At 40.6% G+C, this 17,943-nt stretch overlaps 1 protein-coding gene across 1 annotated transcript in view; it reads right to left on the minus strand.

Annotated features, from left to right (window-relative positions):
• AGBL1 (ATP/GTP binding protein like 1) overlaps nt 1-17,943 on the minus strand; it is a 582,976-nt gene that overhangs the window by 102,831 nt on the left and 462,202 nt on the right. The window contains exon 20 of the mRNA XM_032391919.1: nt 7,188-7,319. Within this exon, the coding sequence (XP_032247810.1) occupies nt 7,188-7,319 (132 nt within the window). The remainder of the gene's footprint in view (nt 1-7,187; nt 7,320-17,943) is intronic.

Raw genomic sequence — 17,943 nt, forward strand, 5'->3', positions numbered from 1 at the left:
TATGGGGATTAACACAAAACAAAAAAAAAAATAAAAAAAAAAATACTCCCTCTGGGTTCTTTATATATATATATAATACATATATATATACATATATATATGTATATATATATAATATATTTAAGATTATATTTATTTATTTGAGAGAGATAGAGCATACAACAAAGAACAGGGGGAGGAGCAGAGGGAGAGGGACATAATTTCCAGCAGACTCTGACCTGAGTGCAGAGCCCATGATGTGGGGCCTGATCCAAGGACCCTAAGATCATGACCTGAGCCAAAACCAAGAGTTGGATGCTTAACCGACTAAGCCACCCAGGCGCTTCCCTCTCTGGGTTCTTCCATCCCACCATTTCCTAGAGTACAAAGGTTTTATGTGAGACCACTTAATCTATATTTAGAAAGCATCTGTAGATCCTTGCCACTCTCTGATTGACAGAGAGGGGGCTTCTAGTCACCAGAACTCCCCCATCCAAGAACGATGACTCAAGAACTGATAGCATATTAGGTCCTTGGGTTAGTGGAAATACTGGACCTAGATAGTCCCAAATTTCTGAGACATTAGCAAGAAGGGTTCTCTACTTCACTGTTCACAGAGTATCCACAAACTAGCACATAATATAAAATTATGTACATTCGATAACAAACAGTGAAACTTTAGACTTTTGGATAAATTGTGGGGAGAAGGTGGAGCAGCAGAATGAGAATATGAATTAAGAAATTATTTTTAAAGAAATGCAATTTTGTGGGAAGCCTGGGTGGCTCAGTCCATTAAGCATCTGCCTTCAGCTCAGGTCATGATCCCAGGGTCCTGGGATCAAGTCCTGCATCGGGCTCCTTGCTCAGCAGGGAGCCTGCTTCTCCCTCTGCCTGCCACTCCCCCTGCTTGTGCTCTCTCTCTCTCCCTCTCTCTCTCTGACAAATAAATTTTAAAAATCTTTAAAAAAAAGAAATGCAATTTTGTTAATTTCTAGAACATTGAGCAAATCTCTTAATATCCCTGGGTTCTTACTGTCCCCATGCTTAATATAACTTAATTACATTAATATAAAGATTAATACAATTATTAATTATATTATAAATTACCTATAATATATGTATATGTTAACATAATTATTCATATAATTTAGTATGATCTTTATGTTCCCACATAGCTTGCAGACCTACAGCATCATTTGAACATGGAAATTGAGTTGCTTAATGTCCTCACTTGAGTTTCCACAATTGCCCCCATAATTGATTTCATCTATCCACCCTTGTCCCTCTCTCCCTGTGATTCTTTCACCCCATTTTTCTCCTTCAAAAAGTTCATCACAATTAAAGTAAAATTAATGTTCATGTAATTAGCTGTTTATTTTCTATCTCTTCTGCAGCCCAGAAGTTCCATAAGGGCAGGTCTCTGTCTCATTTACAGGAAAATCTCTACACATAAAGATGTGCAGCTCATAGAGGGCACTCCATAATTATTTGCTGAAATAAACAGAATCTGCTAGTCCAGACCCTTAGAGGACTGCTTAGACATAAATATACTATTTATATATATACTATATGTAACATATATAGTGTGTATGTATATATACATATATATGTATATATAGCAACTAAAGTGATTATAATACTTGAAAATAGTTTTAATTTATCAATGTTTTACCTTGCTGTAAAAAGACTAATTGGACATTATTTAAATGATCCCTCCTTTCTTTCTTAAGTGAACCTGATTTTCTTAGCTCATATAGCCCCTATGCAAATGACCACATGTTCAATTTAATGGTGTGTATCTCAGAAAGCTCTACAAGCTATGATCCCATTATTGAAGCCTGGAGGATGTAGGATTTACAAGGTGTAGTTGGAGTATCTCTCCTACATGTCCATAGCAACAGTTTATCCACTCATTAAGTAATGGACTCCAAAACTACCACAGCATTGATTTAAAAAAAGTCCTGATTCTATTTCTCTTTTGATTTCACACAAATTGATCTATGTCAGAGTGAGAAATGAAGATAATGATAGCTCTAATAGCTGGAGATTATCTTGTTCCGTTTTGTAAATGAACAAGGAATAGATGAACTCTATATATGAATTGATCCCCTGGAGCCTAGTTTCAGTGCTCCCAGGGATCTCCCATCTTGGATGGAAAAAGACTTGGGACACTCAACTCTTTCCCTCCCACTTGCTCTGTGCCCTTAAACTTAATCTGGGTTTCCAAAACTTGAAAATTATAATAGATACCCTTCCACTGAACACTTACTATGTATTTTATATGCATTAACTCTTTTAATCATCATAAGTCTTTGAACCAAGTTCTATTATTATCTGATAATATAGAGGCCCGACGGGTATCTTTTCAATGGTCACAGAGCTAGTAAGGACAAATCCAGAATGTCAACCCAGATGTTCTAATATAGATCACATTAGCTTAGTTTAACCACTGCCAAGAACTACTTAAATAGGCATTATAATCCCATGGGCGTGTAAAGGAATACAAGGGACGGATGACATAATGTACACACAGAGCATGGCCCAGGAGCTGGCATCTAGCATGGTCTCAACACAGACCCAGCAAGGATTAAAAGACTAGACATGAAGCAGCCCTGAGAATGAGTCTTCTGCACCCCATAGACACTGAATCCCATTTGTCCAGGAGCAGCTGGGTCAAGAGCAGCCTCAGCTCATGGGGGAAGGGATGATCCCGATTCATTAATTCTGGTTTTGAGGCACTCTGTAGAAGCCTGAGTTGCATTTCAATTCATCTGCTTTCTGCTGACTCTTCCAAGCCCTGTCTAGTTTCCCAAATTCACAGAAAATATTAACTCTCAAAGATGTGCTGACTATGAACTCACCAGACAGCTCCTAGCTCAGAGCTCATTTCCAGGGAGAGGCCATCTCTGGGGCTCCGGCTCCCCATGGTCAATCCTACAGAACTCAAATGTCTTCTCTTTTCTCCAAATTAAGCATGCGGCAAGGGCATGGTTGGGACTAGGGGTCAAAAGTATGAATTCTGGAGTCACACTCTGCGGTTTGACTTGGAGCAGGTCGTTTAACTCTGCTAACCCTCATTTTTGTCATCAAAGAAGTTGGGGGTAAGACTAGTCCCTACCTTGAGTGAGGGGGGAGGCAATCGGAACCCTCAGTAAATGTGCAGTGTTGTTATTGTGCTCTTCGGAGTGGGGTTTGCTGACGGGTGAAGGTTTAGAGGAGAGGGGAGTCATTCTGCTCAAATATTCAAACTTCCAAGATGGAAAAAACAGTTTTTCAAACCTCCCTTTGCATTGCAGTTTTCTCTTCTCTTCACTGAGACAATCCCCCTGTTTACCAAGCACCCAAGGAGGCCCATTCCTGCTCTGACTGCCTCTTTCATTCTGAACTGCAGAGCAGGAGACTCACAGTCTAGTTTCTGTCTCACAGAGCACACACTTTAGAAGACCACTGAGGTCAGAATCGGTGAACTCTGGTGCCGTCACCTGGGTCCCTATCCCAGCTCTTGCTACCTGTGGGACCTTTAGACATTTCAGCTCATCTCTGCATCTCCCCTCCCTCATGTGTGAAACAGGATGCTATTCAAAGTACCTGCTCACTCCACAAACACTGGTTAAGTGTATCCTATGGCTGCGCACTATTCGAGAATACGCAGTAGTTGGGAAGATTAAAAAAATTAAATGCACACGGGGTGCTCTGAACAGTGCCTGGCACATGCTCGGCCATGTAAGTACTACCCACAGGTGTTATCTTTGCAACTGCTTACAAATGGAAATTTATGAAGAAGATCAATGTCGGGAAATGTCACTAGCAAGAGAGGCTTCCCAGGCAGAGGTGCCGAAGAACTGATTTCAAGCCACCTCTCCTCAATTCACTGTGATCCATAACTAGCGGTTAAAATTCTTTAAGGCTCAAGTTTTAATTATCACAGGATTCATGTCATTCTATTTCTTCAGATTTCTCTTGAAATCAAGCTTAATTAAAAATTATTCATGATATTTGATTTTTTTTTTTCAGGGAACGTCCTAACACCACTCATCCATATTTGCCCCTCAAACACTTGTCCATTGGGATCATCTACTCAACTCTGCGCCAATAGTTAATCAATCTTTTCTGTGTTACCTCCTAATATTTCCATTCTTGTGTTTATTATTCTGTCCTTCTAAGTTTCTGATAATCTGCCTCTCTCCCCAACTCTTATTTCTTAGAAGTCCATGCTGTGCTCAGCTTCATTACATAAATACCAAGGACAGTGCTTGGCACACGGTAGATAGCAAATGTTTACTTTTAAAAATATGTATATCAGCTTTATTGAGGTAAGTGAACAGTATGATGATTTTTAGGAAATGTATACAGTTTTGCAGCCATTATCAACAATCCAGTTTTCGAACACTTTCATCACCATACAAACATGTCTTTCAAGCTCACTTCCAGTTGATCCTGCCCTCGGCAACCCCGATCTGCTGCTTTTTTTTTTTTTTTTTAAGATTTTATTTCTTTCTTTGACAGAGAGAGACAGCGAGAGATGGAACACAAGCAGGGGGAGTGGGAGAGGGAGAAGCAGGCTTCCCGCAGAGCAGGGAGCCCGATGCAGGGCTCGATCCCAGGACCCTTGGATCATGACCTGAGCCAAGGCAGACGCTTAACGACTGAGCCACCCAGGCGCCCCTCTGATCTGCTTCTTAACTATAATTTTTGCCTTTTTTGGAAATGTCATGTAAATTAAACCATACATTTTTTGTTTGCCTCTGACTTCTTTTTAGGTTTACGTTGTTGTAACAGTAGTTTGTCCCTTTTTATTGGGGGAGAAGCAGACTCCCCACTGAGCCAGGAGCCTGACGTGGGACTGGATCCCAGGACCTGGAGATCATGACCTGAGCCAAAGGCAGACACTTAACTATCTGAGCCACCAAGGTGCCCTAGATCTTTCCACCTTTCTTATAGAAGCATTCAAAACTACAACTTTTCTCTAAGCACTATTTTAACTATATACCATATATTTCAATATACTGTATTTTTATTTTTATTCAGTTTAGGACATTTTCTAATTTCCTTCTGATTTCTTCTTTGGCCCAGGAGTTATTTTGGAGTATGTTGTTTAATTTCCAAATATTCAAACATCTCCCAGAATCTTACAAAAGTTGATTTATAATTTAATAATGTCACAGTAAGTGAACATACCTGTATGATCTCAGTCCTTTAAAATACACTGAGACTTGTTTTATAAGCTAGTATAAGGTCTACCTAGGGTAATTCTGATGTGGACTCAAAAACAATGTATATTTTTCTGTTTTGAGAATTGTTACATATGTATCAATCAGGTCAGGTATTCTCTAGTTACTAATTTTCTGTTCTGTTGTTCTATTGCTTACTGAAAGGAGAGTATTAAAATAGCCAACTATTATTACTGAATTTTTAAATTTCTTCCCTCAATTCTATCAATTTTTGCTTATGTATTTTGGGGTATACATATTCACTTACATTCATTATACCTTTTTGATTAATTATTTTATTCAGTGTTAATACTATTAATAGTATTAATTACTAGTATTATAGAAATAGTAGTTTGGTGGATATTTATCTCTTTTAGTACTCATTAACCCAGGGAATGAAGCTGTTGTATACACACTAAATTCATATATCCAGAATAATAAAGGATTTGGAAGAGGTAGGTACCATGATATTGTGATATTGTGATTTATAGTAAGAAATATAAATTTGCCCTTCATCCCCAGTCCCTGACATGGGGTTCCTAAAACTCTTGTAAATTCCTAAGTGATAAGAGCATTAGGAACATCTTTTGTTCTAATGAGGTGATTCTGGGTGGGCTCCTGGATCAGGCTATCCCCACTTCTCTAGAGTGGGGAGAGGAGCTGGAAAAGAGTTTATAATTGATCACAGCTACATGAAGAAGCCTCCATAAAATCCCAACAGTATGGGGTCCAGAAAGCTTCCAAGTTGTTGAACACATCCACATACCAGGAGGATGATACCCACCCCGGACTCCACAGGACAGAAGCTCCTGTACTTGGGACCCTCCCAGTCCTTGCCCTATGTATTTCTTACCTGGCTGTTCATCTGCATTCTTTATCATACCCTTTAATAAGTTGGTAATTGTCAGTAAGTGCTTCCCTGAGCTCTGTGAGCCACTCTAGCAAATAACTGAATCCAAGGCAGTGGGGGAGGTCATGGGTCCCTCCAACTGATAGCTAAGTCAGACGGAAGTTGTGGGGAACCTGGGACCGACTACCTGTGACAGGCATCTGAAGTAGGAAGCAGTCTTGTGGGACTGAGTCCTTAAGCTGTGGGATCTGATGCTGTCTCCAGGTAGATAACTCAGGATTGAGTTAAATTGTAGGACACCCAGCTGGTGTCTCAGAAGTGCTTGGTGGGGTGAAACCCCCATATATCTGGTGACCAGAAAGTGTTCTGTGTGAAAGTAAAGGAGAAAGACACAGGAGAACTAGAGGCTTTTCCAAGCCAATAATTTTTCTTCGTTTTCTATAGACATTTGAAATAAAGGCCAGTTTTTATTTTGCATTGGGACAACGTTGCCTCATCTACTTCTTTCCAATTCCCTTTATCCTGACAGGAAGAAGTCCCTCCTTCTTTACCCTTTCTTAACTTCCTCTTTGGTTCAGTAGGGGAATCACTGAGCTCTAACCACTGGAACCCAGAAAAAAAACAGAATTAGCTTCAGTGGATCACTGCTCTGCTTTGTAGAGCATGCTCACACAGAGGGATGCCAGGGTCTGATGCTTTACATTTTTCCATCTCTTCATAGTTATTTAAGATCATTTCATGTTCAGTATCATTTTGTTGCTCTCATAAACATGAAACAGGAGCAGTATTTTTACTATCCTCATTTCACAGGTGATGAATGGTGGTTCAGAGAGGTGATGTTAATGACTCCTAGGCACACAGTTAATAATTGTAAAGCCAGGCATTAAAATGAGGTTTCTTGTCTCCAATTCTTATGCCCTTTGCACTATATCGTATCATACAGAAAACAAAACAGAGCAACTAGGTAGTACAGCTATTATTCATCAAAAATGTAGAGAGGTTGCACATGCCTCCAACCTGTTTGTATTATAATCCTATAGTTAAAAGAATGAAAATGCTTATTTAGGGGGAAAAAATGGTGGAGTGTGTGTCTCAAAGGCAAGAATATGGACACAAAATGTGTTGTGTCATTCTCCCCAGTGACTTACCCTGTAGCCGATGTCTTCCAAGAGCGTCGATGTGCCCACAGTGGACTCTGCTTGCCACAAGGTCTCCTTGATGCTACAGCCATAAAGGAATACATTCTTCTTTTGAGAGTGGCCATGGAAATCACAGAAGACCTACAATGGCCAAATAGTGAGGAAAAAAAAAATCCAGGTCAGGTCTATTGGTTTCTTTTTTTTTTTTTTTTTTTTTTAAGATTTTTATTTATTTATTTGAGAGAGAAAGAGAGAGAGGGAGAACACAGGCAGAGAGGAGGGGTAGAGGGAGAGGGAGAAGCAGACTCTCCTACTGAACAGGGAGCCCAATGCGGGGCTTAATCCCAAGACCCTGGGATCATGACCTGAGCCGAAGGCAGACACTTAACTGACTAAGCCACCCAGGCACCCCAGGTCTATTGGTTTCTTAAATGTCTAAAGTGTCAACTTTCTCAGACAGATACTGTTTACTTAGCAGAACCAGTAGCATGAGGATCATTGGTGATCTTGGTAAGAGTTGTATTGGTAAAGCCAACCACCAGATCTGTGAATGAATCCATGTGGCTCAGACCCAAAGAACCACCCAGTTGACCTGGATGATTCTCACATAGTATCACTGGAAATAATGTGTAATTTTTGCTTAAGCCACTAAGTTTTGGGGTTGTTTGGTATCTAGCAAAAGCTAACTGCTTCAATAAACTGTGTTCTTAATCTAAATATTTACTTCCCTTCCTTCCACATGTAAAATTTACTCATCTCCTCCCCAAGGAAGACTCCCTGAACAGCAGGGAATAGCAGAAAAGTGGGACGCCTGGGTAGCTCAGTCAGTTAAGCATCTGCCTTTGGACTGTATCTAATGTTTTAAAAGATTTATTTATTTATTTGAGAGAGAGCGTGTGAGAGAGAGCGAGTATCAGAGGGGAGACGGAGAGACAGAATCTCAAGCAGACTCGATGCTGAGCACAGAGACTGATGTGGGGCTCAATCTCATAACGCTAAGATCATGGGCTGAGCGAAAATCAAGTCAGATGCTTAACCAACTGAGCCACCCTGGCGCCACTGACTATATCTAATTTTTAAGTATTTCCATTTATGTGTATTTCTTGTTTGTGTCCTCTAAAAATTCTATTCCAACTCCAAGGTCATACAGAGTAGCCTATGTTGTTACCCCCAGGTCACTGTATTATTTTATCTCTCATATTACGATTCACCATCTGTGTGGAATTTATTTTTTAGCATATTATGAAGTAGGGAGGTAAATTTATTTTTATTTTCTACCTTTTTTACATAGGACCATAAGTCTTCCAAGACCATCTCTTTCCCACTGCACCAGAGTATCAATTTTCTCATAAATCAAGTGACTATATATGGGAATCCCTTTCTGAAATATCTGTTTTCCTCCATTGATTTATTTATGTGTTGTTTTATCAATAATACTGTGTATGAAATACCGTAACTTCAAAACAAGTTTTGATATCGCTACATAATTTGTCCAGTTTTCTCATTCTTTGTCAAGACTGCCTCAGTGATTCTTGGCCCTTTGCACTTCCAGTTTGGTTTGAGATCAGCTTGTAAATTTCCACAAAATAAAAAACAAAACAAAACAAAACACCCTCTGTGGGTTTTGACTGAGATTGTATTGAACCCAGGTAGATAAATTTGCTGAGAATTGGCATATTTTCATTTTTCTCAATAATGTATCCCGCACATCTTTAAAGTTAGTCTTATGAGATTAATGCTTTCTGCTATTTTTTAAAAAGATTTTACTTATTTATTTGTCAGAGAGAGAGAGCACAAGCAGGGGGAGCGGCAGGCAGAGGGAGAGGGAGAAGCAGACCTCCTGCATAGCAGGGAGCCTGATGCGGGGCTTGATCCCAAGACCCTGAGATCATGACCTGAGCCAAAGGCAGACCCTTAACCGACTGAGCTGCCCAGGTGTCTGCTTTTCTGCTATTTTAAATCCTATTTTTAAATTTAGATTTTTATTTGTACATTGATAGGTTATATAGGTGGACTTGACTTTTAGATACTGACATTTGAACCTCTGATTTTCTATGTTACAAAGACATTATGAAGAATGAGAAAAGGCAAACCAAGGAGTGAAAAAACCTATTTGTAATACATATATCCAACAAATAAATATATATATTTCTGTACATCAACAAGGAAAAGAGTGACAACCCATTTTTTTTAAATGGGCAAAAATCTTCAACTGATATTTCACAAAAGAGAATGTCCAAATGGCTATTAAGCAAATGAAAGTGTACTCAACCTCATTAATGTCAAGAAAATATAATTTGCATACCACAATGAGATGCCACTGTATCTAAGGGGTTATTAGGATGCTAATAACATCATGAAGACAGACAATGCCAAGTGGTGACCACAGTACAGAAGAAACAGAACACTTGAATCCAGTTTGTGGACAATAAATTGATAACGCTCCTTTGGAAAACAATTTGGGAATGTCTTCTAAAGCTGAATATTCACATATTCTAGAAACCTCCCAGCAGAAGTGTATACGCGGAGCACCAGAAGATATCAAGAATGCTGAGAACTTGCCTAATCTGGGGAATGAAACAGAAGATATCAAGAATGTACACAGCAGCACTATTTTTACTAGCTTAAAACTGTAAACAGTATAATGGATTAATTGTGGTAAAATCATTTGACAGAATACTGTTGAACACAGAGAATAAAAAAGCAAGCTAGACACGAAAGCGTACATCGAAGGATTTCTTTTTTTTTTTAAGATTTTATTTCTTTATTTGAGAGGGGGCATGGAGAGGGAGCAGGGGGTAGGGGCAGAGGGAGAAACAGGCTCTCTGATGAGCAGGGAGCCCGACGCAAGGCTTGATCCTAGGCCCCTGGGATCATGATCAAGGATTTCTTTCATATGATGTTCAGAAACAGGCAAAACTAATATGGTGGTAGAAATTAAGGTAGTGTTTATTTTGGGGAGCTGGGTATTATTGTCTGATGTCTCTGGATTGCTGGTCATGTTCTTTTTCTTGATTTGGTTGGTGGTTACATGGTGTGTGCATTTTGTGACAAGTTTATCAAGCTGCACAGTTATGATCTGTGTACTTAAAATTAACAGATGATACCTACACATTGTGTGTTTCAAAAGAGACAGAAATCCTAATATTTTAAAGAGGTGTTTCCTCACATTGGTTCCTTAGTCTCTAGAAATGTAGCCTTTGCATATTAAGTTAAGGACACAGAATAGATAACCGAAGGTGTTTGTCAAATTTAATAATGATGCAGAATTGAGGATAAGTGATAGCAGAGTAAACAAGTAAGAGTGGAAATTGTAAGTGGCAAAAAGAACAGAATTAGCAAAAATAGAAATATTTAAATTGGAATAAATATAATGTCCTACAATTAGATTCAAACAGTGGCCTAAGTGAAGGATAGACACAGTTAGCTAAGAAGTAGATTTTGAATGAGACATCCAGAGGTTTTAGATGGCAATTGGCTCAGAATGAATCAGAGGCCACAGATGTCAAAAATTAATCTAATCATAAATTGCTTCTGGAGAAGTAAAGTGGCCATATACTAGGAGAACAATCCGTCCAATGTACCTCATACTGGCCAATTTATATCTAATATAGTGTTTCTCATTTCTGAGTGTGGAATTTTAGAAAAAGCCAGGACGCCTCAATAAAGAGGAACCAGAAGGCTAAGAGAAATGGGAATGTTTGTGAACAAAGGACAGCTAAAGATACTGGAGATGTTTATCCCCAAAGTAAAAAAGGCTCAAAGGGGTCTTGATAGGAGACCCATAAATTTCTAAATTCTCCCAGTTGGAATATAAATAATTGCACTTGCTATCATCTCAGAAAGCACAGGACGGCAAAAGGAAGGATAATGTGGAAATAGATTCCAGCTCTATATTAAATTCAACAGTTGTTGAATATCTATTACTGGCAATAAATAACTCTCTATAGTTATAGCTATCTTGATATGCTGTGTCACACTTTTAAAAACTTCCATTGTCTGGAAATGTTTGAGCAGAAGCCAGATGAATGGCTATCCATGATGTTGTTGGTTGAGAAGTTAGACTAGATGATGATTTTTTGGTATGTGATAAAGTCCTGAAGTTCACTGAGGGAATAGGAAGCTGTTGACAGCAGGAAGGCAGCCCAGGACACTCGGGGTACATGAATGAAGCCATAAACAAACACACATGTCGAAGAAAACTAAAGGGACCAGTGAGTTAATGATCTGCCCAGCCATGATAGGAGAAGAGGAAGACTAACTCTCTGATGACAGGTAGAACTGAGAAGCCATGTTGCTCTGTTGGTGGGCCATGGGAGTAGGGAAGAATCAGTGGCATCAGGACTGATTTTCTGGAAACAAGTTGGTTACAGGACAAGGAGGGGTGACTTGATTGGGAGCCAGAAGGCAAGGTTTTGGACAGACCAAGTATGTATGAGATGAGGGTTTTAAGGACTAATGGACTTGAAATTATTCTGTATGTTCACCTTCCTGTCCTCCCTCTCTTTCTCCTAATTGTCAATAATAGACAGCTACTACTACATTGGCCTGGGGGGGCGATGACTTTAAATTACATTGTAAATTCCCTGTTAGCAGAAAAGTATTTAAGTATTTTTTTTCTCTCCAAAAAAAACAAGAAAAGAATTTTATTTTTTTTTTATGTGGAATCTTTTATTCTTGTTTCAGGTTGAAGTCTTATGAGAAAATAAATCTCCCCAAGCTTCTAGATATCACAGCTGTGGGTACCAGAGCCAAAATGATAAGCAGATTTGGGAGGAGAGAGCCGGTCCAATGACAAGTCAAACCCTACACAAAACACAGAATAAAAGCACAGAAACAGTGAATGAGCACAGTAAGTCGTTCCCTAAAGAGTGGGGTCATCAAGAAAATGCACAGAGAAAAGCAGAAAACAGAAAATGTGGGGGTAGAAAGAGAAACATGAGAGATGGGAAGAAGAATGGTCCAGGCTTCTGGTGCTTTCCATTCCTATAAGATTATAGGACTTCTTTTCTTCAAAACTCTCCATCTTACTACTTGGGTTGCTTTTTTTGTTTTTTTCCTACAACTTTTTTTAAAAATTTTTTAAATTAACATATAATATATTATTTGTTTCAGGGGTACAGGTCTGTGATTCATCAGTTTTACACAATTCACAGGGCTTACCATAGTACTTACCTTCCCCAATGTCCATCACCCAGCCACCCCATCCCTCCCATCCCCCTCCACTCCAGCAACTCTCAGTTTGTTTCCTGAGGTTAAGAGTCTCTTATGGTTTGTCTCCCTCTCTAGTTTTGTCTTGTTTCATTTTTCCCTCCCTTCCCCTATGATCCTCTGTCTTGTTTCTCAAATTCCTTGTATCAGTGAAATCATATGATACTTGTCTTTCTCTGACTGACTTATTTTGCCTAGCATAGTACCCTCTAGTTCCATCCACATCGTTGCAAATGGCAAGATTTCATTTTTTGATGGCTGCATAATATTCCATTGTATATATATATACCACATCTTCTTTATCCATTCATCTGTTGATGGACATCTAGGCTCTTTCCATAGATTGGCTATTGTGGACATTGCTGCTATAAACATTGGGGTGCACAAGCCCCTTCAGATCATTTGTATCTTTGGGGTAAATACCCACTAGTGCAACTGCTGGGTCATAGGATAAATCTATTTTCAACTTTTTGAGGAACTTCCAGACTATTTTTCAGAGTGGCTGTACCAGCTTGCATTCTTTAAGCAAGACTCTGTTATTTCCAACAAATACATCCCCTTGGCCAGTGTTTCTCCATCCTGTCTCAGCACTAAAATCTCCTGAGGAGGTTATAAAAATATCAATGCCTGGAGCCCACCTCCAGAAATTTTTATTTAATTGGTCTGCAGTGACACCAGAGCTGTGGGATTTTTTTAAGTTTTGCAGGTGATTCCAATGTGCAGCCAGGGTTGAAAACCACTCTGTTCCTGTCAAGAGTTTAGAGCACTGGATCTCATATGTGATTGAGTGTTAGAACAGCCTGGAAGACTTGCCAAAGTACAGACTGTAAACCCTCCCCAGCAATTCTGCGATTCAAGTAAGTCAGGGGTAGGCCCCGGGAATTTGCATTTCTAGCAAGTCCTTGGTGATGCTGATACCTTGGACCTAAGCCCGAGCTTTGGAAGTCTCTAGCCTAAAGGAACCAATAAAACTGTTGGAAGGTTTAATCCTCTACCATCATGAATTTGCCACCAACCTTTATCTCTTACACCTCAGTGTCTCTCTGTGAATTAAACACCCACCATTCTTATGAAAAGTGTGCAAACAAATTAAAGCTGTGTCTTAGCAACAGATTTCTCAATAAAGCCAGAAGCTTTGCCTTTGTGGTGACAGGCACTCCTTAAATGCTGAATTCAACTGAAGAAAAGAGTTTTCTTTTTTTCTGATCCTTACAAACTCTGGAAGCTGAGGTAAATGATAAGAGCATAGACCTATTCACCTGTGGGAATGAGCACTGCTTAGCCCTGGGACTTCTAGTGGCTTCTGGAGATTCAAAACAGAGGAGGTGCCAACATTGTCCTGCTTTTTGCTCAAATGACATCCCTAAAAAGAAATGCTTGTTAATTATAAGAAACATGTATTCCTCTAAATTATAGGGGGCAATTACAAGACAAGTTATCAAGTTATTTCTGTTGAGGGAGCTTTTTCTTTCCTATGGGAAGATGTAACGTTTATGCTTCCTTTCAGTAAAATTCTGTGTCAGGTGGGTAGGAAGTGTGCCCAGTGATGGCACTCTAATGTCCACAGGCTAACCTATGGTCCTATCTTGCTTATTCATCGACTGATTCAGCAAATATTTACTGGATGCCCGCTTTGTGGCAGGAGAAATTAAAATTTTAATATAATATGGCACTGCCCTTAATAAAACAATAGTTACTTTATTAAAGACTTATGATGCTTCAGATAATAGGCTAAAAACTTAATTCAGATTATCTCATGATGAAGCAGGTGTTACTATTATCCCCATTTTGCAGCAGAGAAAACTGAATTTCAGATCAAATAAGTAACTTGTCTTGTCCAGGCACACCCAAGTTTGCACTGCTATTAAGTATGTGAGTAAATATTTGAACCCCAGAATGTTCTAACCCAGAATCCATGTTTCAAAACACTTTTTAAATTTCTGTACTGCGTCCTCCAGAAGCTGTTTTGTTGGGATGATCCCATGAGTAAACAGGAAATCATATTGCAGTGAGAGGAGGATGGAAGTAGAGGTAAGTACAGGGTCTCTGGGAACCCAAATAAGGGGGTACGTGCAAGAGTCCAGGGGGCATCGTTCACACGGCATTCCAAATGAATGGTACCCTTGAGGGTGTGCGATGGAGCAGTCCTAGGATTCTCAAGGTGGGGGGTTCCCAAGTTGAGTCCTACTGAGTGAGAGCTATCCAAGCCAATGGAATGAGGAAGAAAGCACCATGGATCTGAGGAACTGCAAGCATTCAGAATAAGACTGCAGAGTGAAAGGAAAGGAGAATGGACCTTCGGGTCTGCAAGTGGGCACCAGGCAGATGAGTGATACCCTTGCACACCACTCTGGGATGTTTGGACATTTATCTTGAAGGTGGTAAAGGAGCCATTAAAGTGTTTGCGTAAGGAGGAGCAGCATGGTCAGGTCACCAGGACAGGAGTGCAAAGAGTGGACTGGAGGGACGGACACCAGGCCCCAAGGGATGACAAGGACCTAGCTAATGCAGCGGAAGTATGGAGCTTAAGGAAGCTTAAGTATGGAGAGAAAGGGCGTTGGGTGAGAGCGGAAGTAAAATCTACAGGAGGAGACAAAATGGATCTAGGGGCCAAGTGAGGAAAAGAGGTTAAGAATACTCCCTAGATTTCTGGATTAAGTGAACAGGCATTATGATTGTGCTTTTCCCCAAAGGCAAGGAATATAGGGAGAGATGAAGATTTGGAGGTTTCATTTCATTAAGTTGTGTTTCGTTTGAGCTGGAGTGGTTAGTTTTGAACTTGCTTGCTCTGGGTTAAACTGACTCCCCTGTGTCTCGCTTTCTCCAACAGCAAAGTATATGGTGTTGATTGGATTACGATTTTGAAATCAGGCTCTTCTGCATCTCCCTAGTACCTTTGCCAATGAATTCTTGTCTGAGCTAAATTGCAAGGTTAATTTAATTCATGCAAACATGAGTTCCATCATTTCTTGCTCAACAAAGAGATCGTTCAGGGCCACATTACTATGCTCCTCACATGCCTTCCCCACCTTTAGCCTCCATTCCTTGGTCCCATTCCTGTTCCTCCATAAGCTAATTGGGCCCTTTATGCAAGAGGTTAACCCCCATCTCAAACTCAACCCCCCGAGCCATTCCCCTGCTCCCCACAGCTCACCTACTCCTGATTGTGTTTACTGCTCTGCTCTGTCAGCTTTAAGCTGCTGTGTTTTCTATTCCTGCCATCTGAGTCTTGTTCCTGCTTCCCAGCAGTGAGACCTCTGTATTATTTATGCCACTGCCACAGGAAAATGAAGGTGAGGCTGAACCGTGAGAAGGCCCATTCTGGGGTATGTGATGGAAACCCAGAACAGCAATGCTTCCAATTAAACCAAGCAAGGCTCACTAAAGCCCTGGAGATTCCAACTTGCACACAATATTTTGCAGGCAGCATTCAGCCCAAGCTCTTGAGTAGAACAAACATCTCTGTGAGGGAAATGATATTGGTAGCATATTCAATTGTCCTCCAAGAGCCTCGTCTGCAAGACCAAATTTTCCAGACCTTTTACTGACAATCATGCTCTCTCCTTAGTGTTTCATCTGAGTGATAGCAACATCCAGTCATGGCTGAGGTGAACCACAGGGGTCCTGGGCAGAATTTATTCCTACAACTACCTGAGAGGAGATTTTACGTTCCATTCCCTTTCCTGAAGGGAGACACTTTTACTAAAATTGGGCTATTATGGGCTAAAGTTCCAACATGGCCTTAGAAAAAGCAGCCTTTACTTACAAATCAGTCAGGCCCCCTCCAATGGCTAGCGAAGGGTGATTATTTCACATTAAACTCAGCAGAAGCTTCAATAGCTAACCGGCGATGACTGCCCAGAGTGGGACCCTTTCTTACATGTTATAAAATGCTGGAGGAGGTTTTCTGACATCCCAGTGTTATATATTATAATGTCCTTCTTTCCAAGATAGTTTAATTACACTGAACGTGCCCATGAAAATTAACACGAAATGTACAGTCTAACATGTAGCTCTGTTTTGGACATAGCACTCTTGTGGTAAGTAACGATAGTTTAGTATCGTTATATTTACTAGACTGCCTGGTAGGTGCCAGTCACACTGCTAAGATTTTACACACATCCACACTCAGTATCAAAACCCTGCAAGGAGGATGTCATCCAAATTTTCAGATGAGGTTCTACTTCTGCTAAGTTAAAGGAGGTTAAATGCTTGCCCGTGGCCACCCATTAAAAAGCAATGTTTTACCTCAGACTCTGATCAGTCTGGCTCCAAAGATTTTCCATAATAAAATATTTTAAATCACTGGATGTGCCAGTGATGAAGAGCAGTATAACAAGACTGTCAATTAGCAGAATTCAGATGGAGCTACCAGGCTTACCCTGAGCTCTCACCTTGGCTAATTTTTACTCCCGTCTCTGGCTGGCTGGCCCTCTGTGAGCAGTGAGCTGAATACCCTGAGAGGGCATTCATGCAGTGAGTTCTCGGCAGGTTCCTCGGGAGTTAAAACTGTTCCTTTTCCCCACTTTTAGAGGTGGGGGGGAGAGAAGCACCAGCCTAGGTGCCACGTTTGGACACAGTCCCAGTGATCTGTCAGCCTGGGTGAGGCCCCAGCCGTCTGTCTCACTCAGTTACAGGTACCGAGGCTCTCAAGGTAGAAGCATTAATCTACTCATTTTGTGCACCACTCCTAATCGGGGTAGATGGGTTACTGGGGCCCCCATCTTCCCCTAAAGCTGGAGCCTAGACTAATCTTTTTGACCCATGGCAGATGTCCAGATTGTCTAGATAAACCCAGAGGGTGGGGTGTAAATGCTGACCCACCACCATGCTTACCTACTCCATGTAAGAAGGCTTGCCTCAGTTTCCTGATTTGCATTACTATCTTCATGGACTATCGGTTGTCTTGGCCCCGGAGGTGGGACTGTGCTTTACGGCTGGCAACCCCCACTTTCTGGGACTAGAACTTTGAGGTCTATGTCCAATGCCATTGGCCATGATCAATGCTGTCTTGCTCCACTCACCAACCAGTCCTCCTCGAACATATGTATTGAACAGATGAAGCACAGTCCCCTGTGTCTTCATCTGATGCCTGTTTTTACCTGTGGCCCTCCATCATAGACAACAGTCTTATGGCAAAATGAGCCCTGGTCCTGCTCCACACATTGCTTGCCTCCTCCCCATTCCACCAGCTCTGGGCAGAGGCACCACCACACTGATTTAGACAACTACCCTCCTACTTTCCCCTCCACTCCACCTCCTAGCTTTGTTCTGCCTCACAAAAAAAAAAAAAGAAAGAAAGAAAGAAAAATAGGGAATTGGCTCAAACTTCTTGGAAAAATCTGACTGGCCCTCCCTGTGGCATGTAGAAAACCCCAGATTTCTACCCCTGTGATACAAAAGATACATTAGAGATACTAGCAAGAGAGAAAGAGGAAAAATTCTCTGCTTTTCAACATACATTTATTCAAGAAACTTCAGCAATTCACTTAAGTGTGGAGTACTTGTGTCTATAAAAATACCTATAAAACATGGTTTCTGGTATTTAGAGAAG

This window comes from Phoca vitulina, unplaced genomic scaffold (genome assembly GCF_004348235.1).
Source record: "Phoca vitulina isolate PV1807 unplaced genomic scaffold, GSC_HSeal_1.0 scaffold65, whole genome shotgun sequence".
Classification (NCBI taxonomy): domain Eukaryota; kingdom Metazoa; phylum Chordata; class Mammalia; order Carnivora; family Phocidae; genus Phoca; species Phoca vitulina.